The 27931-nt window shown below is 43.8% G+C and overlaps 1 protein-coding gene across 1 annotated transcript in view; it reads right to left on the bottom strand.

Annotated features, from left to right (window-relative positions):
* Positions 1 to 27931, bottom strand: part of LOC143765342 (fer-1-like protein 4) — a 301433-nt gene that overhangs the window by 90561 nt on the left and 182941 nt on the right. Inside the window, exons 27-33 of the mRNA XM_077251904.1 lie at positions 16652 to 16765; positions 15179 to 15340; positions 14699 to 14861; positions 5825 to 5922; positions 4276 to 4401; positions 3922 to 3970; positions 3533 to 3630 (exon numbers count right to left, since the gene is read on the bottom strand). Of these exons, the coding sequence (XP_077108019.1) occupies positions 3533 to 3630; positions 3922 to 3970; positions 4276 to 4401; positions 5825 to 5922; positions 14699 to 14861; positions 15179 to 15340; positions 16652 to 16765 (810 nt within the window). The remainder of the gene's footprint in view (positions 1 to 3532; positions 3631 to 3921; positions 3971 to 4275; positions 4402 to 5824; positions 5923 to 14698; positions 14862 to 15178; positions 15341 to 16651; positions 16766 to 27931) is intronic.

Here is a 27931-nt window from a genome sequence, read left to right as displayed (position 1 = left end):
GTACCAGGGATTTGGTGGCAAGGTCCTTCTGGTGGCCTTCCCTGTCACGAGATGTACGAGGCTTTGTGCAGTCTTGTGACGTTTGTGCTCAGGCCAAGCCTTGTTGTTCTCGGGCTAGTGGATTGTTGTTGCCCTTGCCTATCCCGAAGAGGCCTTGGACGCACATCTCGATGGATTTTATTTCGGATCTTCCTGTTTCTCAGAAGATGTCTGTCATCTGGGTGGTGTGTGACCGTTTCTCTAAGATGGTCCATTTGGTTCCCCTGCCTAAGTTGCCTTCTTCTTCCGAGTTGGTTCCTCTGTTTTTTCAAAATGTGGTTCGTTTGCATGGTATTCCGGAGAATATCGTTTCTGACAGAGGAACCCAATTCGTGTCTAGATTTTGGCGGGCATTCTGTGCTAGGATGGGCATAGATTTGTCTTTCTCGTCTGCTTTCCATCCTCAGACTAATGGCCAGACCGAGCGGACGAATCAGACTTTGGAGACATATTTGAGGTGTTTTGTGTCTGCAGATCAGGATGATTGGGTTGCTTTTTTGCCTTTAGCGGAGTTTGCCCTCAATAATCGGGCCAGCTCTGCCACCTTGGTGTCTCCTTTTTTCTGTAATTCGGGGTTTCATCCTCGATTTTCCTCCGGTCAGGTGGAATCTTCGGATTGTCCTGGAGTGGATGCTGTGGTGGAGAGGTTGCATCAGATTTGGGGACAGGTGGTGGACAATTTGAAGTTGTCCCAGGAGAAGACTCAGCTTTTTGCCAACCGCCGGCGTCGGGTTGGTCCTCGGCTTTGTGTCGGGGACTTGGTGTGGTTGTCTTCTCGTTTTGTCCCTATGAGGGTTTCTTCTCCTAAGTTTAAGCCTCGGTTCATCGGCCCGTACAAGATATTGGAGATTCTTAACCCTGTGTCCTTCCGTTTGGACCTCCCTGCATCTTTTTCTATTCATAATGTTTTTCATCGGTCATTGTTGCGCAGGTATGAGGTACCGGTTGTGCCTTCCGTTGAGCCTCCTGCTCCGGTGTTGGTTGAGGGCGAGTTGGAGTACGTTGTGGAAAAAATCTTGGACTCCCGTGTTTCCAGACGGAAACTCCAGTATCTGGTCAAATGGAAGGGATACGGTCAGGAGGATAATTCTTGGGTGACTGCCTCTGATGTTCATGCCTCCGATCTGGTCCGTGCCTTTCATAGGGCTCATCCTGATCGCCCTGGTGGTTCTGGTGAGGGTTCGGTGCCCCCTCCTTGAGGGGGGGGTACTGTTGTGAAATTGGATCTTGGGCTCCCCCGGTGGCCACTGGTGGAATTGAACTTGTGTGCATCATCCCCTCTGTTCACCTGTTCCCATCAGGATGTGGGAGTCGCTATTTAACCTTGCTCCTCTGTCACTTCCATGCCGGTCAACATTGTAATCAGAAGCCTTTCTGTGCATGTTCCTGCTACCAGACAACTTCCAGCTAAGTCGGACTTTTGTCCTTGTTTGTTTTTTGCATTTTGTTCCAGTTCACAGCTGCAGTTTCGTTTCTGTGTCTGGAAAGCTCTTGTGATCTGAAATTGCCACTCTGATGTTATGAGTTAATACTAGAGTCTTAAAGTAATTTCAGGATGGTGTATTGATAGGGTTTTCAGCTGACCATGAAAGTACCCTTTCTGTCTTCCTGCTATCTAGTAAGCGGACCTCGATTTTGCTAAACCTATTTTCATACTACGTTTGTCATTTTCATCTTAAATCACCGCCAATATATGTGGGGGCCTCTGTCTGCCTTTCGGGGAAATTTCTCTAGAGGTGAGCCAGGACTATATTTTCCTCTGCCAGGATTAGTTAGTCCTCCGGCCGGCGCTGGGCGTCTAGGGATAAAACGCAGGCTACGCTACCCGGCTACTGTTAGTTGTGCGGCAGGTTTAGTTCATGGTCAGTTTAAGTTTCCATCCTTCCAAGAGCTAGTTCCTATGTATGCTGGGCTATGTTCTCTTGCCATTGAGAACCATAACACAAGTGCTAGTAAAAAGATGGAAAAAACAGGGTATTTGGTTGATACGTTTTTTGCAAACTGAAAATCTGTATATTACCTGTACTAGCTTTACTAGCACTTGCTTATTACTGTGATTTTTTTTGCAACAGAGTGTTTTTGGTCTTACTGTGATTTTTTGTGACTTCAAGTTTCTTGGTGGTGTGTGAACATGTTCCTACAGACTTGTTCACTGTGCAAGTAGCCCATGTGTTTTTGTTTCCATAATTGTTCTCTTGTGCTACAAGACTGGGGAGTTATCCACCACTCCTTGTGGGCCATTTGCACAAAAGCTGTTCCATTCAACGTGTCCACATGGACATTTCCTCTCTGAACCCTGCTTATACAGGTAATATACAGATGATCAGGTTTTTAAATACATCAGACAGGGATTGCATACATCAGTTAGGACTTCTCTATATGAGTATACCTTGACATTTGGTGGAGCAGCTTAGTATACATTTTTTGCAAAAACGTATCAACCAAATACCTTGTTTTTTCCATCTTTTTACTAGCACTTGCTTATCACTGTGATTTTTTTGCAACATAGTGCTTTTGGTCTTACTGTGCTTTTTTGTGTCTTCAAGTTTCTTGGTGGTGTGTGAACATGTTCCTACAGACTTGTTCACTGTGCAAGTAGCCCGATTGTTTCTGTTTCCCTACTTGTCTATAGAACCTGAACTGTACATCCTGCTTTGGCTACATGGGCATGTGACAAACGGATACATATTTGTCACTGCTGCAGTCAGTATTTGGCTGGTGTTGTTGACTCATGCCCATCCTAGCCAGAGGAGGAAGCAAAGAGACCAATCAGAGAATAATGCACTTGGAGAAAAGCAGCTGGAACAGGTAAACTGGGTTTGCTTTTTATCAAACCATCTTGCGTGCTTTTGTAAACAAAAATAGTGGGTTAAAACCACTTTAAAGTGAATCTGTCACCAGGTTTTTGTTATTTAAAGCTGAGAGCAGCATAATGTTGAGGCAGAGATCCTGATTCCAGGGATGTGTCACTTGCTGGGCTGTGGGCTGTAATTTCAATACAATTAGTGATTTATCAGCAGGAGATTAAACTGCAGGACTAGATCTCATGTGCTGGCTAGTCAGGGTAATTTGTATAATCCCGCCCCACACCACTGATTTGCAGCTTGCACACAGTACACATGTACACAGGAAGCTGCCAGGCAGGAGTGCGAGCGGGGTTACACATGGCCAGAAGTCTTAATACTACATCCACATCAGACAAAACAGTGATTTTATCAAAACTGCACCAAGCAGCCCAGTAAGTGACACATTGCTGAAATTAGGCTGTCTGTCTCCACATTATGCTGCTGTTAGAATCCACAGCAAAACCTGCTGACAGATTCCATTTAAGTATTGTCATGTTATATCAGGGATACATTCCACCTCAATCCAACCAGGAAATCTAACATGCCAGAAGAGTAAAAGGCACCCCCAGTATTCACCTTGCCAGTTTGAGCTCAGCGACATTTCAACGTTTCCTTCCACTATATAAGACCATATAACCCAAGCATACCTTCAAAGTGGAAATGGGTTTCCTTTTTGGTTTCACAATTTCCACTTCCACTACTTCTTCCTCGCCTGCAGCATCTATAGAGTGGATATTCATTCCATCTAAATGCAAGATGCATATAACAATATGTAAGATATTGTGTAATTACATAATTCATTGACCATCCCATCAGTACGAACCTAGATATGATAACAACATTTGAAAAGGAAATGAACAACTTTACGTCTGACAATATTAATGCGTTTTATGTCTATAATCCTAAAAGACCTTCAAATTATCCTTTATGATCGGTTCAAAAAATGGTATAAAACGGAGCTTCGTTCAGCACATCGAATGTACATGACTCAGTGCATCACTTTGTGAAAAGAACACTAATTTCATGGGTTTCATACCTCCACCTTCTTCATTTTCACCTTCATCATCTTCGTCAGCTGCATCCATCTACAATAAAACAATAGATGTATATATAGTAGTAGTATCCCTCTATGCAATAAGCTGGACATAGGTTACTAGATGCATTTCGCTCCAAGAAAAAAAAGTGTTCACTTATTAAGGATTCTCCAGAACTGCTGAGTTCAGTGATTGGTGGCAGTGATGCCGACGTGACATTACCACTGCAGCCAAACGGCATAGATTGGGGCAGTGGCGGAGACACAGGGCTAGGCTCAGGAAGGATAAAGATCTTAATATTTTAGCTTTCTGTAACTTTTTCCTATTACTTCTATGAAGAAGCAATTGGCACATACATGATCTTCCATGTCCCTTAGAGATTCATAGTATTTAGACCACCAGTCCAGCTCTTCAGGATCCGGTCGCTCTTCTTCTAGCTCTTCATCTTTGGTAACTGTTTTTCCTAAGCTCTTGAAAGGTTCCTGAAACATGGAGATAGAAATTAGCATAAATTACATAATGCACTTATAATGAGATAATGAAAAACTAGACCATGTCCCTAAAGCTCTATTTGTTGAATTAACCCTTTGGCGACAAGCTCCACATAAAGTGGGTTACCTGCACCTGAGAATAATTGCTGAAACATTTAAGAGGTAAGAATGGAGGGCAGTTGTGTCCTCAGTAATGTGATTTCGGACGCTGATGTTTTGTTATGACAGCCGGGGTCTAATGAAGGTCCCAGTGGCAGCCATGTTACTACGCCTATGAAGTCGAATCTGTACCTTGGCTTTATTGGATATTTTCAGTTTACCAATATAAAAAAACAAAAAAATAATGGCAGAATTCCTGTTTTTAGTTCACATCACTGCCACAAAAAATGAAATAAAAAAAGATTAGATCAGTTGTATTGACCCCAAAATGGTACCAATAAAAAATACAGCTCATTCCGCAAAAACAAGCCCTTGTACAATGCTAATGACCCAAAAAATAAAGTTATGGTTCCCAAAATATGGTAACTGAAGACAAGTTTTTTTAAGTAGCAAAAAAAAAAACTATATCAATTTAGTAGTACTAAAGTTAATATAGAACCCTAGAACTAAGTTTCCAGGTAATTTTTACCACAAAGTGAATGTCGTGTAAAGAAAACTCTAACCGTAAAGTTGGTGTTGTTTTTTTTTCAGTTTCACCCCGTTTGGAATTAGTGGTAAAGTTAATTGCATAATTCACATCTGAAAACAAGTTTTCTTTTTTTTTAATTGCAGTGCTGGAATGGTGCATCTTATGCAAGGTCCCTGCACCTAATCTGACACTTGCCTGCCACCACCTTCACCTGTCGGATGTTTTATCGAGTGAGCTGGAGGTCACAACTCCATACATGTCTATGAGAGCCTCGTTCTGGCCTCGTTCAGGCTGTCAAAGACTTGCATTGAGAGGTTGTGAGGTAGCTTCTGACTTCCAGCCAGTCAGAATGAGTGGCTACAAGATGGCGCCACAGAACCGGAACGGCTCAAAAAAAAGGTGAAGAGTAGACGCCAGAGGGTGAGTATAAGACAGGGGGCAAGGACCTTAGTTTAGTAGCACCACTGCGGCACTAAAAAAAAAAAACCCACTGAAATGGTCCTTTAACAGCTATGTTAAGTGAAAAATAACAAACTTATGGCCCTTGGAAGGCAAAGAAAAAAAAATGGAATAAAAAATAGTCGTGTCTGAAAAGGTTTAGTACATAGATTTTGATTGAATTCATCCATGACTATATTTCAGAATGAAATTATTTAAAATATTTATTACTTATTTACTTGTGTATTACCTTCCATTTGTAAAATGCTATATAGTATTTATTATTATTATACTTCTCTGATGCATTTTTATGTAAAATTATATTATAATCTATTGGTCGTACAATACCTTTACTAGGTTAAGAGGATTGAACTTTCCATCCCTTTCCTCCTGCTCCACATTGATTACTGATGGCTGAGAATTCAACCGATGAAAGACTTTCTTCTCTGCAAAAATATAAAATCCATTGTTTCAGATTTATTAAAAGCAATGTAGTCCAGCCATGTTTCTTTATGAACTTACTTGGGTCTAAATCTATATTTGGAAAATTTAAAGTTTCTAATCTATCTTTATGTTGCTGCAGCTTTGAATTAAACCTGTGGTAAGTTACAGATACTATGATGTACAGTCGCAATCAAAATATTCAAATTTATTGCAAATCAGATTTTTGGGCACAATTTCTGCTATTTGCAATAAGCCAGTCAAGAAAAATGTAGATAGCTCAAAACAACTAAAGGAGCAAGTGGCTTCTTATATTAGTTATACAGCTCTGGGGAAAAAATTAAGAGACCACTGCAAAATGTTCAGTTTGTCTGATTTTTCTCTTTATAGGTATATTTTTGAGTAAAATGTAAATTGTTCATTTATTCTATAAACTTCTGACAACATGTCTCCGAAGTTCCAAGCAATAAATTGTGTATTTTTTTCTGAAAAGGAGGTCAAAATTACAAAAAGCAGTGCTTTCAGACCTCAAATAATGCAAAGAAAACAAGTTCATAATCATTTAGAAACAACAATACTAATGTTTTAACTCGGGAAGAGTTCAGAAATCAATATTTTGTGGAAAAACCATGATTTTCAATCACAGCTTTAATGCGTCTTGGCATGCTTTCCACCAACCTTTCAGGCTATGTGCCAACGTTGTGGATTTGTGTGCGGATTTTTCCGCAACGTTTTTGAATAATCCGCAGGTAAAACACACTGCGTTTTACCTGTGTTTCACCCGCAGATTTACCGCAGATTTCCTGCTTTTTTTGTGCGGATTTTACATGCGTTTTTACACCTGCAGATTTCTATTGAGGAGCAGGTGTAAAACACTGCGGAATCCGCTCAAAGAATTGACATGCTGAGGAAAATAAACCTCAGAGTTTCCGCGCTGAATTTTCCGCAGCATGGGCACTACGGATTTGGTTTTCCATAGGTTTACATGGTACTGTACAATGCTTGGAAAACTGCTGCGAATCCGCAGGGCAATCCACTGCGGATCCGCAGCCAAATCCGCAACATGTGCACAGACCCTCACACTGCTTCTAGTGCAAAAAATTAAGCAGTTCTTCTTTGTTTGATGGCTTTTGACTATCCATCAACCTCTTGATTACATTCCAGAGATTTTCAATGAGGTTCAGGTCTGGAGATTGGGCTGCCCATGACAGGGTTTTGATGTGGTGGTCTCTTAATTTTTGCCAGAGCTGTATGTCACAACTCCACTATTGGGTGATGCAGGACCAGGGGCTTCTTCTCTATCCCTAACACTAGGGGGCACCCTAGCTTGCCGTATTCCCCGAGATATTTCTGAAGGAGAAGATGTTGGATCTGCCACCCTTGCCTTATCTCCTGAATCAGCCCTCCGTCTGTTCCTTTCCTCCACCCAGGGAAGAGGAGCGCTACTGTGCACCGCAGTATACCAACCCAATGAACAAGGCAACATGAACAAGGGGTAACTGAAAATATCAGGCATACAAATATTCACTCACATATAACAGAGGAATACACGGGGGATGGAAAATGGCGAAAAACCTAAATAAGAGGAGGGAAGGGATTTATCACCATGCAACAGTCACAGATAACTCCTCACATAAACACCAAAAACACCTCTCCATGTAGCATAATCTAGCTCTGACATGTGTTTGAATCAAGACTCAGATTATATAGGGGATAAGAGTGGCTAACTGAGCTTCCAACTTGGCCGATTAACCCCTGTTCTGCCAAAATAAATAAACACCTCTCTGGCCCAGATGTCACCTCCCTGCTGTCCAGAATCCCGAAGTGTCTGTCAGCCATATCCTCCTTCTTCACCTCTCGTTTCCTAAAACTCAATGTAGACAAAACCGAATTCATCATCTTTCCCCCACCTCACGTATCCCCCCTACCCAATCTATCTATTATGGAGAACGGCATCACGCTCTCTCCCGCTACTGAAATCCGCTGCCTCGGAGTAACTCTTGACTCAGCCCTGTCCTTCAAACCTCACGTCCAAGCTCTTGCCACCTCCTGTCGCCTCCAACTCAAAAATATTGCCAGAATCCGTTCCTTCCTCAGTCCACAATCTACCAAAACTCTTGTGCATGCTCTCATCATCTCCCGCCTTGATTACTGCAACACCCTCCTCTGTGGCCTCCCCGCTAACTCTCTTGCACCACTCCAGTCTGTCCTCAACTCTGCTGCCCACCTAATCCACCTCTCTCCTCGCTACTCCCCTGCTTCTCCCCTCTGCAAATCCCTCCACTGGCTCCCAATCCCCCAACGAATCCAGTTCAAACTACTAACACTGATCTACAAAGCCATCCACAACCTGTCCCCTCCCTATATCTCTGAACTAATCTCCCACTATCTTCCCTCACATAATCTTCGTTCATCCCAAGACCTCCTACTCTCCTCCACACTTATTCGGTCCTCACACAACAGCCACCAAGATTTCTCCCAAATATCCCCCATCCTCTGGAATTCCATGCCTCAACACGTCCGATTATCCACCACCCTCGGATCCATCAGACGGAACTTGAAAACCCATCTCTTCAGGAAAGCCTATGCAGCGCCCCAGAGTCCTGGTCATTGCAGTACTGTGGCTCCACCGCTAAGGGCTCATTTCCACATGCGAGGCACACATCCGTATCTCGCATGTGGAAACCAAGCTCTGGCGCCGGCACTTTGGAGCGGAGCTGTGCAGCTCCATGTGTTCCTATGCGGCCGCACGCTCCGCTCCTCAGTGCCGGCTCCACAGCTTGGTTTCCACATGCGAGATACGGACGTGTGCCTCGCATGTGGAAATGAGCCCTAAGGGGGGCTATGGTACGTCTGATGGCACTGAAGGAGTTCATCTGACCAGGTATCACAAACACCAATACATTTCACAGTCTGGCCTCCAGGGGGAGCTAAGGGTTCTATTTATTAGGCCACTCCTCACAGTCTGGTAAAACTGGGGGTTAGGCAGGAAGTTAGGGAGAAGCTGACTGGGAATTGAACAGGCAGCACCCTGTGGCAGAGGGTGTTGTGGGGAGAGACTCAGAGGGGTCCCTGTCAGGGGTGGGATCCTGACAGAGGCCTAGCAAACAGAGAAGAACGTTACGGGACCGCGCCTGCACGATATAGCGGCGGTACCCCAAGAAAGGACAAGAAGCGAGGTATATTGTGCTGAGTGAGAAACGAGATCAACGCAACAAGGAGAATACCAGTAGGAGTCGTGCTGTAAGACGAGGCAACATCCTATTGAGGCGCATAACCGGTGGCCGGAACGCCGAGGAAGTATAGAGCTCCAAACCAATCTTCAAACCTACGGCAGGACAGTCAGTTACAGGTGGGCTGTCTCACCCAGACCCAGGAAGACTCAGGGGGGTAACAACAGGAGTGGGGCGACGCTGGAGTCCCGGAAGAGCTCCGAGCCTCCCCGTCATACGGGTGCGTCCTATTCGTAAGATCAGGGGGACGTAGAGGGAGAACATGAGAATCGAGTTGTGAGGGAACACGAGAAACAGACACAACAGTTGTGGGGTACTATCCCGTAAGCACAGCAGGGGAGGACCACAACACAAGCGCAGGAAGGTAGGCACAGATTTCCACCTGCAAAGGGAACTCTGGAGGTGCCATCGGGCCGGCCGGACTTGCGCAGCCCTGTTAACCGTATTCCGGATTGAGGACTCAGAAGCCTTCAGTAAAGAGGTAAAGAGACTGCAACTTGGTGTCCTCGTTATTGACCGCGACCGGCACTACACCGCACCATAACATCAGCACCATCATACCACCACCTTTTATTGTGCGCCCCTCAGCAGGGTCACGGACCGGGCCTAGCCACCGTGACAACCCCAGAGCAGAGACTCAGAGGCCCGGTACCGGGTACCCCTCGGCCCTGCGGCAGTGGGGGCGCTGCAATTTTGGCGTCACGAACAGGATCTACTTAAGCCTGAAGAATCAGGTCATGTGTGCCTTGGAACTGTGATTTATTGTGCTTGGACTGTGACTTATTGCAAAGACTGTGAATTGCCACTTGCCGCCAAAAGTTCCCGCCAAAACCGCCGCCATTACATCGCTAAGGAGAGCGCAGGAGACGAAGAAGGGCGTGGAAGTGGGCGTGAACAAGCTGAAGAGCGTGAAAGACAATGGCCGCCCAGTCTAAATATTTCGGCCCCTTGAGGACGTGTCCGTCAGCAGCCGAGATCCGCCTCCTGATCCTCAATGGTGGGCAGAGACAAAGAAAACGAAACCGCCCACGGAGGAGAGAGCGCGAAAAGGACCAGGAAGAAGGAGTCAGCGACATGGAGGACGCCATGGCGAGCCACCCGGAGTCGGAGCGTGGGGTAGGAGCAGAGGACTCCCCCAGCTACCCGGAGGGGCACCGCAACCAGGCCTCCACCGCTGATGTTGACCTCCTGCAGACCGGAGCGGACGAGCTGATCCACCAACTCCTGCGGACGCAGCTGAGCACTGAGGCCGGGTGGAAGAAGACCATCATCGGGAGCCTCACCAGACATCTGTCGGCAGCCTCATCTGGTCTGGAGCAAGAAAGAAGTTCCAGTGCTCCAAAGCCAGAAAGCAATGCCCTGCCAAAAAGCGAGATGCTGCAAACGGAGATGACAACGCCGCAGCGCAAGGCCCTGCAACCAGCGTTCCAGATCCCAGCGGAGACGGAGCAGATCGGCACCGGAGGGACCGCATATGAAGCAGGTATGAAGAACGACCCTGCCTCGCCAGCAGATGACTTGCTGATAGGCCCCGTTGCGGCACCCCCTCTCCCTGGGACCTATAGACTCCAGCGCCTTACACCTGGGGACCAGGCCCCGGGTATGGAGCACTTCTTAAAGGCCCCGATCTCGCCGATCACCTTGCCGAGCGAGGTCTATGCGGAGCTACGGCCGCCAGAGCGAGAGTAAACCTCGATGCCATGGATATGTAAATAGTTAACTGCTTGTTTCCCTGCTTTTTGCTGCTTTAAATCCGACTAGGGTTATTCTTAAAGGGATCTCTTCGTTTACCCAGGATCCCTATTGCTTTTATTTTTGTTTTTTTATTTTCCTTTTTGCTCCCTGTTTACCCATGTTATAAAGACTACCGAATCATGGACGGTGAATGATTCAAAAACTAATGTTGTAAATAGTTTGCACCTTCTTAAAGGTGCTCTCTACTGGTTTTATACAAGAAAAGGACTCTTTGCGAAGATACTGTTTTGAAGACATTACCGGAGTCCTTATTGCGAACGGACTTGCAGCTTGAGAAGTTGCACTACCTCATAGAGACTTGGTCCCCTCTTAAAGGGGATGTTCATCGAAGGCACTTAAAGAATGATGATGTTTTGAAAGAAAGTAATGATGCTGATATGCAAAAGTTAAATGTAACTAACTGGTTGATTGTAAGAAATGTTTAATGATGTTGATAGAAGAACGAGGACAGGAAGTGAACCCGTACGGGGTTAGTTAGTGAGTCCTCCTAGGAGCCATACAGAGATGGCTCAGTGATCTCGAACTGAAAGAAAAATGATATGTTCTATACTGTGTATGGTAGTGGAAGGACAGTAGGCCCGGGCGGAAAGGGGCGGTCCTGTACAGAAAGGAGAGGCAGTAGGTCTGGAGCAGTTAGGACAGGCGGTCCTGCAGACGTAAAGTAGGAGAATGCAAAAACGTTAATTAGCCTTATATGTGATATAAGAAGGTCTTTAGTGGATTTAGCAAGTACGTCCTTAAAGGCAATGTTAAATTATTGTTCACAAGTTTTGCACTGAGTAGAATACCCGGTTGGGTAAGAAAAGTTATTTATAGTAAGTTAGTTGAAGTATTAAACTATGTTTGTAACGTTCAAGTGTCCTCACCTCCCATAAAGGGAAGCTCTGTTAAAAAGTTTACTTGTACTTGCATTTTCAAAATTGTATGTCTTTTTGCTAACTTGTATTGTTGTTTTCTCCCCAGTCCAAGAGTACAGGATTTAACCGGGGGGGAGTGCAGCGCCCCAGAGTCCTGGTCGTTGCTGTACTGTGGCTCCGCCGCTAAGGGGGGCTATGGTACGTCTGATGGCACTGAAGGAGTTCATCTGACCAGGTATCACAAACACCAATACATTTCACAGTCTGGCCTCCAGGGGGAGCTAAGGGTTCTATTTATTAGGCCACTCCTCACAGTCTGGTAAAACTGGGGGTTAGGCAGGAAGTTAGGGAGAAGCTGACTGGGAATTGAACAGGCAGCACCCTGTGGCAGAGGGTGTTGCGGGGAGAAACTCAGAGGGGTCCCTGTCAGGGGTGGGATCCTGACAGAGGCCTAGCAAACAGAGAAGAACGTTACGGGACCGCGCCTGCACGATATAGCGTCGGTACCCCAAGAAAGGACAAGAAGCGAGGTATATTGTGCTGAGTGAGAAACGAGATCAACGCAACAAGGAGAATACCAGTAGGAGTCGTGCTGTAAGACGAGGCAACATCCTATTGAGGCGCATAACCGGTGGCCGGAACGCCGAGGAAGTATAGAGCTCCAAGCCAAACTTTAAACCTACGGCAGGACAGTCAGTTACAGGCGGGCTGTCTCACCCAGACCCAGGAAGACTCAGGGGGGTAACAACAGGAGTGGGGCGATGCTGGAGTCCCAGAAGAGCTCCGAGCCTCCCCGTCATACGGGTGCATCCTATCCGTAAGATCAGGGGGACGTAGAGGGAGAACATGAGAATCGAGTTGTGAGGGAACACGAGAAACAGACACAACAGTTGTGGGGTACTATCCCGTAAGCACAGCAGGGGAGGACCACAACACAAGCGCAGGAAGGTAGGCACAGATTTCCACCTGCAAAGGGAACTCTGGAGGTCCCATCGGACCGGCCGGACTTGCGCAGCCCTGTTAACCGTATTCCGGATTGAAGACTCAGAAGCCTTCAGTAAAGAGGTAAAGAGACTGCAACTTGGTGTCCTCGTTATTGACCGTGACCGGCACTACACCGCACCATAACATCAGCACCATCATACCACCACCTTTTATTGTGCGCCCCTCAGCAGGGTCACGGACCGGGCCTAGCCACCGTGACAACCCCAGAGCAGAGACTCAGAGGCCCGGTACCAGGTATCCCTCGGCCCTGCGGCAGTGGGGGCGCTGCACCTACAGCCTACAATAACCGAGCCGCCACTTCACCACCGCCAGAGCCGCCGCCGCCTCACCCCCTACCTTCTGTCTCTTCCCCACTATCCCATAGAATGTAAGTCCGCAAGGACAGGGTCCTCTCCCCTCTGTACCAGTCTGTCACTGTAAACCTGTTTACTGTAAATGATATCTATAACTCTGTATGTAACCCCTTTCTCATGTACAGCACCATGGAATTAATGGTGCTATATAAATAAATAATAATAATAATAATAATAATAATAATAATAAAAGGAAGGTGAAGTGCTTCTTTTCAGTGCAGGAGTAGGAGCAATCAGATGCTGCGATCTTCTGGCTCCTCTCTGTTGCGATAACCCTATGACATTATATTTTTAATATATTCCCCTTCCTGCTGTAAACGATAACACATAAGAGCACACATTTGCAAATAAGGTGTTGTATCATAATCAAGATTTGTATTAGTTGCATCAGGTGTGCCTGATGTAAAACACATCAAATACCTGGCCTGGCTAGAGGTTTGTTAACTGTGATGTTTGATTGCATGTTAGGCATATGTCTAGATCAAAAGTGCTACACAAAGTTAGGAGATTAGAACATTGTTTTCCACAAAGAAAGAGCTAGGCAATGATAGTAAAGGCATTGCATGTTCCTAGAGATACAACTGGAAGCATAGTTCATAAGATCAAAGTTAAAAGAACACTGGCTATACTACCTAGAAGAGGTAGAAAGAGTAAGTAATCACCGGCTGCCACCAGATTCCTGAGGAGATGGTCAAAAATACTGAAGTCACAGGAAAAGACCTGAAGCAAGCTTCAGTCACAACAGAGAGTGAAGTTTCAGTTTGCATACCAAACATCTCTACTTATCCAAAAGCCCAAGAAAATTGGAACTAGTATGTTTAACCAAATAAATGAGTCACAGATGATTTGGGAATCTGTTATGTGGACCAATGTACAAAATTTAAACTTTTCAGGCCTATGGGTCAGTGGTATGTCTGGAGAAGTAAGAATGCAGCATATACTGAAAAGAACATCCTGCCTAAAGTAAAGCATGGCAGTGGGGCGGCTTTGCTTTCTCTTACACTGTAAACCTGCAGTGTCTGAAGAGATAGATTCAGTAAAGTATCCGGAAATCCTTGGAGAAAACATCATGCTTATGTGAAGAAGCTGAAGCTTGGACATCATTGAACCTTGATAATGATAATTTTCCCCAAAACACCTCAAAATCCACCAAGACTTGTTTTCAGAAGGAATCCAGGAATATTTTGGAGAAGCCTTCACAGTGTCTTGAATCCCATAGAAAATCTTTAGTGGGATTTTAAGAAGTTTGTAGCACTCATTCCTGAGGGAAAATGAAATGGGTGCAATTGCTGAAAAGAAATAGACAAAGACACCTCAACAACACTGCCAGAAACTGGTGTTTTGCTGCATACCAAGATTGCATAAATAGTGAGTAAAAATGGAATTTTGTGTTGAATTTGAAGAAACAACTTATTATGTTAGTTATGTTGAGGTATTTATATTGTTTGTAAATTTTGTTAATAAATTTAGTTTGGGTTGAATTTTTGTGACTGCACTGTATAGATGGTTTTGAAGACAAATACATTAAAAATAGCAAAGGGCTACATTTTTAGATTTTCACTGTAATGTAATTCTTACTCTTATCTTCTGTTTCTTCACTCTTCTCTTCCAATTCCTTTGGTGCAAACTTCATAAGATGAGACACCACTGCAGATCCAACCATAACAGAGCGGCCAAATGCTCGTTTTTCAACTACAAAGATACTCAGAGGCGGATGGAGATACGCTTGCTCTGGAAGTTGCTGTAATTGCATTGATAATATTCAACATTTTTTTCTGTTACAATTTGTCATGTCAGCCTCATAAATGTACTTCTGTGATTCTACTTATAGTACATACAGTATGTACAAAAATGTACTCACAGTTCATATATTCAATGTTCTAATTGAGAGATCCAAAAAATGCCATGTTATCTTACAAACATAATGGCCAATTAAATATGCTTAAAATATATATAGATGAACTATTGGAACAGTGCAGGTATTTTATGTATGGCCAATGCTCTTGCAAAAAAAAACAGAGAATAGAAAAAAAAATCTGGCAGTGTTGTACTACTCACCACATCGATGCATTTCACAAGTTCAGTGAAATTGGGAAATTCTTTGTAGCTCAGTATAACCTCAGATTCCACTATTTTTCCAGCACATTCAATCCGCACCTGAGGTTGCTCAACTTCAAATAAGTTTATCCTTCGTAAATCTCGCAGTCCCCAGAAAAGAACCTAAAAATAAAAACACGCAAATAAACGATAAATACAAGTGTGTTGAAAATGTCCATGCATATAATCTATACTTCAATCATTGTTTCCATGGCCTAACTTATCTACATGCTAAGTGCATTCTATATAGGATACCAAATAATGCTATCATACAGTGCAGAAATAATCACGCCATACAGTACCTTAATAACACTGCTGCTTTCTTATATTACACTCCTCAACATTGAAATTGCATTACAAAGAAGGAAAAGTTTGGAATTCACAGGTTCAATAAACATGTTAATGCTACGCAATACATCTTCACTTATTCAGCATCGAATCGAATATGAGTTTATTAAGAGTTGTCTGAGAAATGATTTGCCATAGTAAATGTACTTAGGCACTCAAATCATCAAGATCCACTGCTGACAACTCACTTTTCAATTGCTGACCAATGGCGTTCCAGATGTGCTCAGGTAGAAAGAAGTTCTAAGGACCATGCTGGCTATCGTAGCATGATTAGGCTGCTTACAGTAGCACAAGCAACTTGCGGCCTGCCGTTGTTGTGTTGAAAAATGGCTCCTGGGACATTTTTGAGAAATGGTCATACCATTGATTCCATTACGAAATCAATCTAACGCCAATCTGTTATGTGTCTGGAATGGTGAGTATAGCGGTCCGGCTACAGTAAATTATGCCATCCCACACCATAGTCCTGAGAGTAGTAGCAGTGTGATGTTGTTTTGTAAAGGCCTCTTCATGGTGTTGCCCACATGATCTCCATATGGAGGCCAAAGGCTGTAATGGAGCAATAATGGATGGAATAGAGGTCTATTATTTTCAATGATGAGTACCACTGATGTCTTGGATACAATAATTGCCTTAATTTGGACAACAAAACTAGGAAGCATGTTCCTTGTGCTACTGATAGAAGCTTGTGTGGCCTAATCATACTACCATGGCCTGCAGCATCTCTGGATTGGACTCCCATCAATCACATCTAGGAAATCATTGGTCGGCAATTGTTAAAAGGAGCTGCCAGCAGGAGATCTTGATGATGTGGATGCCCAAGTGCAACTTTACCTTCTTGGTGTTATAATTTCAATATTGAGGAAAGTATTTTGTTTGTGCAGGGACAAAAATTTTAATGAATGGTAGAATTTTTCTATGCTCCATCCATTTTGACTGTCTCCATATTTTAGGCTAAAGAATTATAAAAAGACAATGAAAGAAAAGTTGAACTGTATATTAGGAATAGAAACACAATTACCAAAATTGATTATATTTAAAACATTGTTTGCTTTACAGATTTATTGGTAATAATGTCATGTTTACCTCTATTCTGAATTCCTTAAGGACTGGTCGAATTCCTTCTGGAATGATGTAACGCTCCATTGTTTCATCCATAAACTCAGGTTCTGTTAGTTTTGCATACTTTGGTATTGCAGGCTACAATGAATTAATAAAAGGGAAAAAATTAAGTAGTTCTTGCCTACGGCAAGTAAGTGGGCAGGCAAACATATTTAGAAGACCATTTTAAAAAACTTTTCAAGAATGTAATTACTTTCTTAACTGTCATTATGATCTATTATCTTGATAATTCAATGTCAACAAATTATTGCTTATCCAAAAAATACAGAATATATGCCCCCCAAAAAACAAAAAATTACTTTTCACTTAAGTAATGTAAATAAGTCATATATATAACATTAAATCAATATGTATAATATGCATTATGCTTAATTCTAATAATACATTATGAAGCACAGGACATTCTTAAATCTGTAGAGCAATGCTGCAAAACTAGAAACATACAATACAATTTGACTACTTCTATTGCTTTTGTGTTAAACTTTTTTTGAAATGACATCTCACGAGTTCTGTTATAGTCTCTTTACCTATATATCATGCTGTCTGGCTTACCTAATGATTATCCTGTACAGTGAGGGACATAGCGTGGGTTGTTAACACTTGGGATAACCATTGATGAAGCGTGCGGCAGCCGAAGACAAGTTCCTCTTGACTATTGGATTCTGCCTAGAAATTGGCAGCAGCGACTGAGATGACAAAGCAGCTACAGTGTGCCTCTCCACCTGCGCTGGCATTGCTCTTCTGTACAGGCTCCATCGAAAGGCTTTCCTTCCTTCATTTATGGCTGGCTTCCTCAATACCAGTCTGCCACAAGTTACTATGATAACTCAAACAAACACTAAGTTCTGACGTCATCATCCAAGGCCTTTTAAGACCGACTCAGGCAGGCAGCTTCTAGCTGCTTGAGTTTTCAGGAAATATGCCACCTTCATAAAAAATGTTTTTGCAGGAGTTGCCCCAGATTCCACTAGACTATGCTCCAGTCAGCTGTCTAATTACTCTCTTAGCAATTCCTGTAGGCTGATCTAGGCCATAACCTAGGGTGCAGCAGTCACATGGGCATATGTACAGAAGAAATATCAACCAAATATTTATAAATTGTTTCTGTATTATTTTGAAAAGGCCATATAAAATACTGTTTTTTAAATTTACATCCATATACATTAAATAAATTGAGCAGTACATTTACGTCGTCCATCTCTACAGGTTGCGCTGTGTTGCTCAGTGACTGGCAAAAAAGCATTTGTTATTTCTCATTCAGAGTAAATCACATGTTAAAGGAAAATTACAGATTTGGTGTTACAATAGCAATTCCTTGTGATTCATATCACTTGACTTCTATATGTCTACTGTCATCATAGATGCTCTAAGATATCTCGAAATTGATGAAACCCCAAAATACAGGAACTCAAGCAGAAGCTAGCGGTACACTCATCAAGCTGCGAAGACTTCAAACAGTGTTACTGGCACAATTACAGAGAACGGTGATGCTCAGGTTACACAAAGTGAACAAGTATGTGCAAAATGTGGAATTTGATGTTTTGGAAGTTGCCGAAGTTCTCCAATCACTAGTAGAATTGCAAGAACTGATTGATAGAACTAACAGATTGAAGGAAGTGTGAGAACAATTTGATTTATATGAGGAAAAAGCTCAACGACATTTCTGATAAAATAGATGAGCATGATGAGAAGTGTTCAATTCTCAGACAACTTCAGTCTGATGAGACACGTGATTGTGATGTTCATTTACGTGGGCTTGGCAACTTTCTAATCAATACATCTCTAATAAATTTTTTGAGAGGGGACAGGGAACCCAGAATTGTGTGCTTTGTCCCCGGATGAAGAAATGTGTAAATGCCACTCTGCATATCATTACTATTGCTCTCTCAGGTCTGCTGTGTCAAGCCTCAAGTTACAATCTCGTCTAAGCTTTCAAGTTCCATTTTGTCATGCCAGAAGTTATACCTTCATGCCTGCTATAAGGTATTGTGTTGTTTACATCTATGTCTCTGCAAGCAAGGTACCTAATTACATTTGTCTCTGATGTTGCTATTCTGTCCACATTCAGAAATCTTCTATTCCTGTGAATGACTGCCGCAAGATAACCGATTGCTTATACACCTGTTCTTCCTGTGTATAAACACATCTCAAGATATCATTTATGCTATTCAGTTCTGCTGCTCCTATTCAATCTGCACATTTATCAAAAGACTGACTGTCACATCCAAGTGTGAACAGGTGCTTACTAAGAGTAGCCATCTTCATATAAAGAGAAACAGCGAGCACAGACTCAGTGACGTACCCGCTAGTTACTGATCCTGTGCCCTTATTGACACCTCTCCATTACTAAGCCGGCTTAATGTCACCTTACAATAGGAAACATTAACCCCTCACTACCCCACTTGCCACCGCTACAGGTCAAGTGGGAGGAACTGGGCAAAGTTCCAGAATTGACACATCTAATAGATGCGCCTTTTCTGGGCAGCTGCGGGCTGCTGTTTTTAGGCTGTGGGTGCCCATATCCATGGCCCTTTACCAGCCTGAGAATAGCAGCCCGCACCTGTGAGTTTTGCCAGGTTGGTTCAAAAACATAGGGGGGACTGTTGTGAATTCTGTTTGTGGGCTCACCCGGTGGTGTTTTATGGTATTGCCACTTATTTGCCTTCTTCTATCCTTGATCACCTGTTGACACCCATTAGGGGAGTTTCCTATTTAAGGCTGCTTGGCTGCTGGTCCGATGCCGGCCAACAATGTATCAGTAGCATTCTGTTGCATTCTCCTGCCTCAAGTTCCAGTTCAGCTAAGTTGAATTTTGTTCCTTGTTAATGTTATTTTTTGTCCAGCTATCTGCAATGTGACTCTCTGCAGCTGGAAGCTCTCGTGGACTGAAATTGCCACTCCAGTGGCATGAGTTGTCACTGGAGTTTTAAAGTAATTTCAGGATGGTGTTTTTGAGTTGTGTTTTGAAGTTGACCGTGAAGTAACTCTTTCCTGTACTTCTGCTATCTAGTAAGCGGACCTCACTGTGCTAAATCTGCTGTTCATCCTACGTATGTCTTTTCCTCTTGACTCACCGTCAATATTTGTGGGGGCCTGCTATCTCCTTTTGGGGTTCATCTCTGGAGGTAAGGCAGGCCTGTATATTCCTCTGATAGGGGTAGTTAGATCTCCGGCTGGCGCGTGGTGTCTAGGGCATCGTAGGAAACACTCCCCGGCTACTTCCAGTGTTGTGTCAGGTTCAGGTCACGGTCACTTTAGTTTCCATCACCCGAGAGCTAGTCCGTTTGTTATTTTTGATTTCCCTGCCATTGGGAAAATCATAACAGTTTGGCCGGCCACATGTGTTAAAACTATGCACTAAAGCAGGAAAGGATATGAAAAGGTTTTTTTTTTTCCTTCTGTGTTTGGAAAGTGCACCTTAGTGCTTATTTGTACTTCTTGCTTAAACTGCAGTCTTCAGCCTTTTTTTTTTTTTTTCCTCTCCTCTTAATCTTTGAATGGCTTTGGTTACACCTGTTTGAATCATGGATCCACAGAGTTTGGTTGCAGGTCTGAATAACCTGGCTACAAAGGTCCAGAACTTACAAGATTTTGTTATACGTGCTCCAATGTCTGAACCTAAGATCTCTATGCCTGAATTTTTTACCGGAGACAGATCCCGTTTTTTGAATTTCAGAGAGAATTGTAAATTGTTTTTGTCTCTGAAATCTCACTCTGCTGGTGATCCTGCACAACAGGTTAAAATTGTTATTTCTCTATTGCGGGGTGACCCACAAAGTTGGGCATTTGCATTGTCGCCAGGGGATCCTGCGTTATTAAATGTAGATGCGTTTTTTCTGGCTTTGGGGTTGCTTTATGAAGAACCTAATTTAGAGATTTTGGCTGAGAAAGCCTTGATAGCTCTTTCCCAAGGGCAAGATGAAGCTGAGATATACTGCCAGAAATTTCGTAAATGGTCGGTGCTTACTAAATGGAATGAGTGCGCTCTAGCAGCTAATTTCAGAGAAGGTCTCTCTGATGCCGTGAAGGATGTCATGGTGGGGTTCCCTGTGCCTACAGGTCTGAATGATGCCATGAAATTGGCTATCCAGATTGATCGGCGTTTACGGGAGCGCAAATCTGTGCACCATATGGCGGTATCTTCTGAGCAAAAACCTGTGCACCATATGGCGGTATCTTCTGAGCAAAAACCTGTGCACCATATGGCGGTATCTTCTGAGCAAAAACCTGTGCACCATATGGGGGTATCTTCTGAGCAAAAACCTGTGCATCATTTGGCGGTGACCTCTGAAAAGGCACCAGAGCATATGCAATGCGATAGTGTATTGTCTAGAGGCGAACGACAGAATTACAGGCGCAAAAATGGGTTGTGCTTCTATTGTGGAGATCCAGCTCATGTTATATCAGCATGCTCTAAACGCATAAAGAAGGTTGATAAAAAGGTTGATAAATCTTTTTCTATGGGTACCTTGCAGTCTAAATTTCTTTTGTCCGTGACATTGATTTGTACTTTATCATCTGTTACTGTGGATGCTTATGTGGATTCTGGCGCCGCTCTGAGTCTCATGGATTGGTCCTTTGCCAAGCGTTGTGGGTTTGATTTAGAGCCTCTGGAGGTTTCTATTCCCTTAAAGGGTATTGATTCTACACCTTTGGCTAGCAATAAACCACAATATTGGACACAAGTGACTATGCATCTTTCCCCAGACCATCAGGAGATTATTCGTTTCCTTGTGTTATATAATCTACATGACGTATTAGTACTTGGATTACCATGGTTACAAATTCATAATCCAGTCTTGGACTGGAGATCAATGTCTGTGCTGAGTTGGGGATGTCGGGGGATTCATGGGGATGCACCTTTGGTTCCCATTTCTTCATCTACTCCCTCTGAGATCCCAGCATTTCTGTCAGATTTTTATGATGTCTTTCAGGAGCCTAAAACTGATTCTCTCCCCCCTCACAGAGAGTGTGACTGCGCTATTGAGTTGATTCCCGGTAGTAAATTTCCTAAGGGTCGCTTGTTTAATTTGTCTGTACCTGAACATACTGCTATGCGGGAGTATATCAGAGAATCTTTAGAAAAGGGTCATATTCGCCCCTCTTTGTCTCCATTGGGGGCAGGGTTTTTCTTTGTGGGTAAAAAGGATGGTTCATTGAGACCTTGTATCGACTATCGACTTCTGAATAAGATTACTGTTAAATACCAGTACCCGTTACCTTTACTGACAGATCTTTTTGCTCGCATAAAGGGGGCAAAGTGGTTCACTAAGATCGATCTACGTGGTGCGTATAATTTGGTGCGGATTAAGCAGGGGGATGAGTGGAAGACCGCATTTAATACGCCTGAAGGCCATTTTGAGTATTTGGTAATGCCTTTCGGTCTCGCGAATGCCCCTTCCGTTTTTCAGTCCTTTATGCACGATATTTTCCGTGAATATCTGGATAAATTTATGATTGTGTATTTGGATGATATTTTGATTTTTTCGGAGGACTGGGAATCTCATGTTCAACAGGTCAGGAGAGTTTTTCAGGTTTTACGAGCTAATTCTCTATTTGTGAAGGGCTCAAAGTGTATTTTTGGGGTTCAGAGAATTTCCTTTCTGGGATATATTTTTTCCCCTTCATCTATGGAGATGGACCCTGTTAAGGTTCAGGCTATTTGTGATTGGATACAACCTACTTCTCTAAAGAGTCTTCAGAAATTCTTGGGATTTGCTAATTTCTATCGCCGATTCATAGCGGGTTTTTCTGCCATTGCTAAACCTTTGACTGATTTGACCAAGAAGGGTGCTGATGTTGCTAATTGGTCCTCTGCGGCTGTGGAGGCCTTTCGGGAGCTTAAGCGCCGCTTTTCTTCTGCTCCTGTGTTGCGCCAGCCTGATGTTTCGCTCCCGTTCCAGGTTGAAGTAGATGCTTCCGAGATCGGAGCAGGTGCAGTTTTGTCGCAGAAAGGTCCTGACTGCTCAGTGATGAGACCATGTGCGTTTTTCTCTCGAAAGTTTTCGCCCGCTGAGCGAAATTATGATGTTGGAAATCGGGAGCTCTTGGCCATGAAGTGGGCATTTGAGGAGTGGCGTCATTGGCTTGAGGGTGCTAGACACCAGGTGGTGGTCTTGACTGACCACAAAAATCTAATTTATCTTGAGTCAGCCAGGCGTCTGAATCCTAGACAGGCGCGCTGGTCGTTGTTTTTCTCTCGATTTAACTTTGTGGTCTCATATCTGCCTGGGTCTAAGAATGTGAGGGCGGATGCCCTCTCTAGGAGTTTTGAGCCTGACTCGCCTGGTGATTCCGAACCTACTGGCATCCTGAAGGATGGGGTGATATTGTCAGCTGTCTCCCCAGACCTGCGGCGCTCTTTGCAGGAGTTTCAGGTGGATAGGCCTGATCGCTGTCCGCCTGGTAGACTGTTTGTCCCTGATGACTGGACCAGTAGAGTTATTTCGGAGGTTCACTCTTCCGTGTTGGCAGGTCATCCTGGAATTTTTGGCACCAGGGATCTGGTGTCTAGGTCCTTCTGGTGGCCTTCCTTGTCTCGAGATGTACGTATTTTTGTGCAGTCTTGTGATGTTTGTGCTCGGGCTAAGCCCTGCTGTTCCCGGGCCAGCGGGTTGTTGTTGCCCTTGCCTATTCCTAAGAGGCCTTGGACGCACATCTCTATGGACTTTATTTCTGACCTTCCTGTTTCTCGTAGGATGTCCGTCATCTGTGTGGTGTGTGACCGTTTTTCCAAGATGGTTCACTTGGTACCTTTGCCCAAATTGCCCTCCTCCTCTGAGCTGGTCCCTCTATTTTTTCAGAATGTTGTGCGTTTGCATGGTATTCCTGAGAATATAGTTTCTGACAGGGGTACTCAGTTTGTGTCTAGATTTTGGCGGGCGTTCTGTGCCAGGATGGGCATCGACTTGTCGTTTTCGTCTGCATTCCATCCTCAGACTAATGGCCAGACTGAGCGTACTAATCAGACCTTGGAGACTTACTTGAGGTGTTTTGTGTCCGCTGATCAGGACGATTGGCTTGATTTTTTGCCATTGGCAGAGTTTGCCCTTAACAATCGGGCCAGTTCTGCCACTTTGGTTTCTCCATTTTTTTGTAATTCAGGGTTTCACCCTCGCTTTTCGTCCGGTCAATTGGAATCTTCGGATTGTCCTGGAGTAGATGCTGTGGTTGATAGAATGCATCAGATTTGGGGACAGGTTGTGGACAATCTGAAGTTGTCCCAGGAGAAGACTCAACAGTTCACTAATCGTCATCGGCGTGTCGGTCCTCGTCTTTGTGTTGGGGACCTGGTTTGGTTGTCTTCTCGATTTGTTCCTATGAAGGTCTCGTCTCCTAAGTTTAAGCCTCGGTTTATCGGCCCTTATAGGATTCTGGAGGTTCTCAATCCTGTGTCCTTTCGTTTGGACCTCCCAGCATCTTTTACTATTCATAATGTTTTTCATCGGTCATTATTGCGGAGGTATGAGGTGCCGGTTGTTCCGTCTGCTGATCCTCCTGCTCCTGTGCTGGTTGAGGGTGAGTTGGAGTATGTGGTAGAAAAGATCTTGGACTCCCGTGTTTCCAGACGGAAACTTCAGTATCTGGTTAAGTGGAAAGGCTATGGTCAGGAGGATAATTCTTGGGTGACAGCATCTGATGTTCATGCTCCTGATTTGGTTCGTGCATTCCATAGTGCTCATCCAGATCGCCCTGGTGGTTCTGGTGAGGGTTCGGTGCCCCCTCCTTAAGGGGGGGGTACTGTTGTGAATTCTGTTTGTGGGCTCCCCCGGTGGTGTTTTATGGTATTGCCACTTATTTGCCTTCTTCTATCCTTGATCACCTGTTGACACCCATTAGGGGAGTTTCCTATTTAAGGCTGCTTGGCTGCTGGTCCGATGCCGGCCAACAATGTATCAGTAGCATTCTGTTGCATTCTCCTGCCTCAAGTTCCAGTTCAGCTAAGTTGAATTTTGTTCCTTGTTAATGTTATTTTTTGTCCAGCTATCTGCAATGTGACTCTCTGCAGCTGGAAGCTCTCGTGGACTGAAATTGCCACTCCAGTGGCATGAGTTGTCACTGGAGTTTTAAAGTAATTTCAGGATGGTGTTTTTGAGTTGTGTTTTGAAGTTGACCGTGAAGTAACTCTTTCCTGTACTTCTGTTATCTAGTAAGCGGACCTCACTGTGCTAAATCTGCTGTTCATCCTACGTATGTCTTTTCCTCTTGACTCACCGTCAATATTTGTGGGGGCCTGCTATCTCCTTTTGGGGTTCATCTCTGGAGGTAAGGCAGGCCTGTATATTCCTCTGATAGGGGTAGTTAGATCTCCGGCTGGCGCGTGGTGTCTAGGGCATCGTAGGAAACACTCCCCGGCTACTTCCAGTGTTGTGTCAGGTTCAGGTCACGGTCACTTTAGTTTCCATCACCCGAGAGCTAGTCCGTTTGTTATTTTTGATTTCCCTGCCATTGGGAAAATCATAACAGGGGACCCCATGTTGGGTTTTTCTTTCATTCATTCTCCCCTGTTCACACTGCTCGCCAGCAGAGCAGGGGAGAAGGGATGACAGCCAGCTTCAGTACCACACGCAGGGGAACAGCGGCTTAAAGTAGCGCTGCTTCCCCCCGCGGATGTCCGTGCACATGGAGGACAGTGTACACTGTTCTCCATGTGCACAGCACATTTTGCGGCCCGTGTGTTAGTGTAAAAATGGACATGTCTGCGTGTTTTGCACACGGACACACGGTCCGTCAAAACACGCTGACATGTGCATAGACCTATTCATTTGAATGGGTCTATGTGTGTCAGTGTCTCCGGTATGTGAGAAAACTGTCACTACACGTACCGCAGACACTGACGTGTGAAACTGCCTAACACAGCTCATCACCCCAAGAACATCATCCCTACAGTGAACCATGGCGTGGCCAGAATCATGATGTGGGAATGTTTTTTGGAAGCAGGGACATTGAAAATGGCTCTAGTCAAAGAGAAGATGGATGGTGCAAAATGCAGGGAAATTCTTGAGCAAAACCTGTTTCAGTCTGTCAGTGATTTGAGACTGGGACAGAGGTTCACCTTCCAACAAGACAATGACACAAAGCATACTGCTATAGCAGCACTCTAGTGGTTTATGGGGAAACTTTTAAATGTTTTGGAGTGGCCTAGTCAAAGCCTAGACCTTAATCCAATTGAGAATCTCTGGTTAGACTTGAAGATTGCTGTTCACCAGAGGAAACCATCTACGTTGAAGGAGCTGGAGCAGTTTTGCCTTGAGGAAGTGGAGAGATGTGGAGAGCTCATAGTCATAGAGTCTTATCTAAAGCGACTTGCAGCTCTAACTGCTGCAAAAGGAGGCTCTATAAAGTACTGATTTCAGCAGGGGAATAGTTATGCACACTGAAGTTTTCAGTTATGTTGTCCTATTTGTTGTTTGCTTCACAATAAGAAGAAAACCAACTGTTTGCAGTTGTAGGCATGTTCTGTACATGAACTGATGCAAAAAAAACAGGTTGTGAGGTAGCAAAACATGAAAAATGCCAAGGGGGTGAATACTTTTTCAAGCCACTGTATATATATTTTGAAAACAGATGTGCACATTGGAATTTGTATTTAAAATGATAAAAGAAGCATTGGGAGAAAGTGTGTGTTTTGTAACCAGCTGATTGACAGTGAATAACAGCTTTGAGAAAGTCTCCGGTCCTCCCAAGACCTCCTTCTCTCCTCCACACTTATTCGCTCCTCATCCAATCGCCTCCAAGACTTCTCCCGAATATCCCCCATCCTCTGGAACTCTCTGCCCCAACACGTCCGACTATCAACCACAGTCGGATCCTTCAGATGGAACCGGAAAACCCATCTCTTCAGGAAAGCCTACAGCCTGCACTGACCTCGCTGCCTCCTCATCACTACCGAAGCTACTGCCTCACCAACCTACTGTCTCCTTCCCCATAATCCTGTAGAATGTAAGCCCGCAAGGGCAGGGTCCTCGCCCCTCTGTATCAGTCTGTCATTGTAAGTTTGTCTACTGTAAGTGATATCTGTAACCTGTATGTAACCCCTTCTCATGTACGGCACCATGGAATCAATGGTGCTATATAAATAAATAATAATAATAAAAGAAAGCTGTACAGTGGAGTTTTTTTATGAGGTGGTATACTGATATCAGCTAAGGTTCATTATCTTTAAAGAACTGAAGTCTATTTCTGCTGCATCATCGCTTCCGGTCTGTGCTGCTCACTCTGACCTATGGCTCTGTTTGAGGATCAAACAGTGGGTCCTCCTGGAGATTTGACAGTTGGTTTGAGGGGAAACGTTGCACCCCATATAAAATTTGTCAATTGATGCAACTGCGCCTTTGGCCTCCACCCACATTACACCACTTATACATTTGTGGCCTTTCTTAAACTAAAGAATTAGAAATATATTACGATGCAGAAAGTTAACTCTTTAACACTTAAGAGTTTTTTCACAAAGTACATTTGAATCAATAGAACTTGGAATAAAAATAAGCTCCACAATTGGTTGTGTGAAAAATTATTCCTGTGCTGAGATAATCTTAAAAATGTTACCTTGTGTAATGGCTAATCTGACCGGGCAGAAACGTGGTTTAACCCCTTTCACCCCTGGGCGGTTTCCTTTACATTGTTTCCTCCCCTTTTTCTAAGAGCCATAACTTTTTATTTTCCATCAATTTGGTCATATGAGGGATTGCTTTTTGTGGGACAAGTTGTAATTTTGAATGCCACCATTGATTTTACCACATAGTGCACTGGAGAATGGGAAAAAAATCTACCATGTTCACTGTATGTTAAGTCTGACAGATACCAAACTTGTATAGATTTTGATATTTAAGCGGTGAAAAACAAAATCTGGTGAATTCACCAGCAGCAGTCTAGCACTTTTTTTTCCTCTCTCTCCCCTAGTGGATAGTGCCAGTGTTTTCTAGTATTATTGAAAAACAAAATCTGAAATTTGTATTAAAAAATGTTTTGCATTTGTTGCCATTTTCCGAGACCTGTAGCATTTCCTTTTTTTGGATCTGGGGCCGGATGATGCCTTATTTTTAGCGATGAGCTGATGTTTTTATTGATACCATTTTGGGGTAGATAAGATGTTTTCATCACCTTTTATTGCATTTTATTGCATTGTTGTGGCAACTAAAGACGCAATTCTGGCTTTTTGATTCTTTTTCTCACAACACACCGTTTACCACTCAGATTTATTTATTTTATATTTTTGATAGGTTGGGCATTTCTAAATGCAAC

Source organism: Ranitomeya variabilis, chromosome 4 (assembly GCF_051348905.1).
Source record: "Ranitomeya variabilis isolate aRanVar5 chromosome 4, aRanVar5.hap1, whole genome shotgun sequence".
In the NCBI taxonomy this organism is placed as follows: Eukaryota; Metazoa; Chordata; class Amphibia; order Anura; family Dendrobatidae; genus Ranitomeya; species Ranitomeya variabilis.
This window is presented reverse-complemented; position numbering and strand designations above follow the sequence as displayed.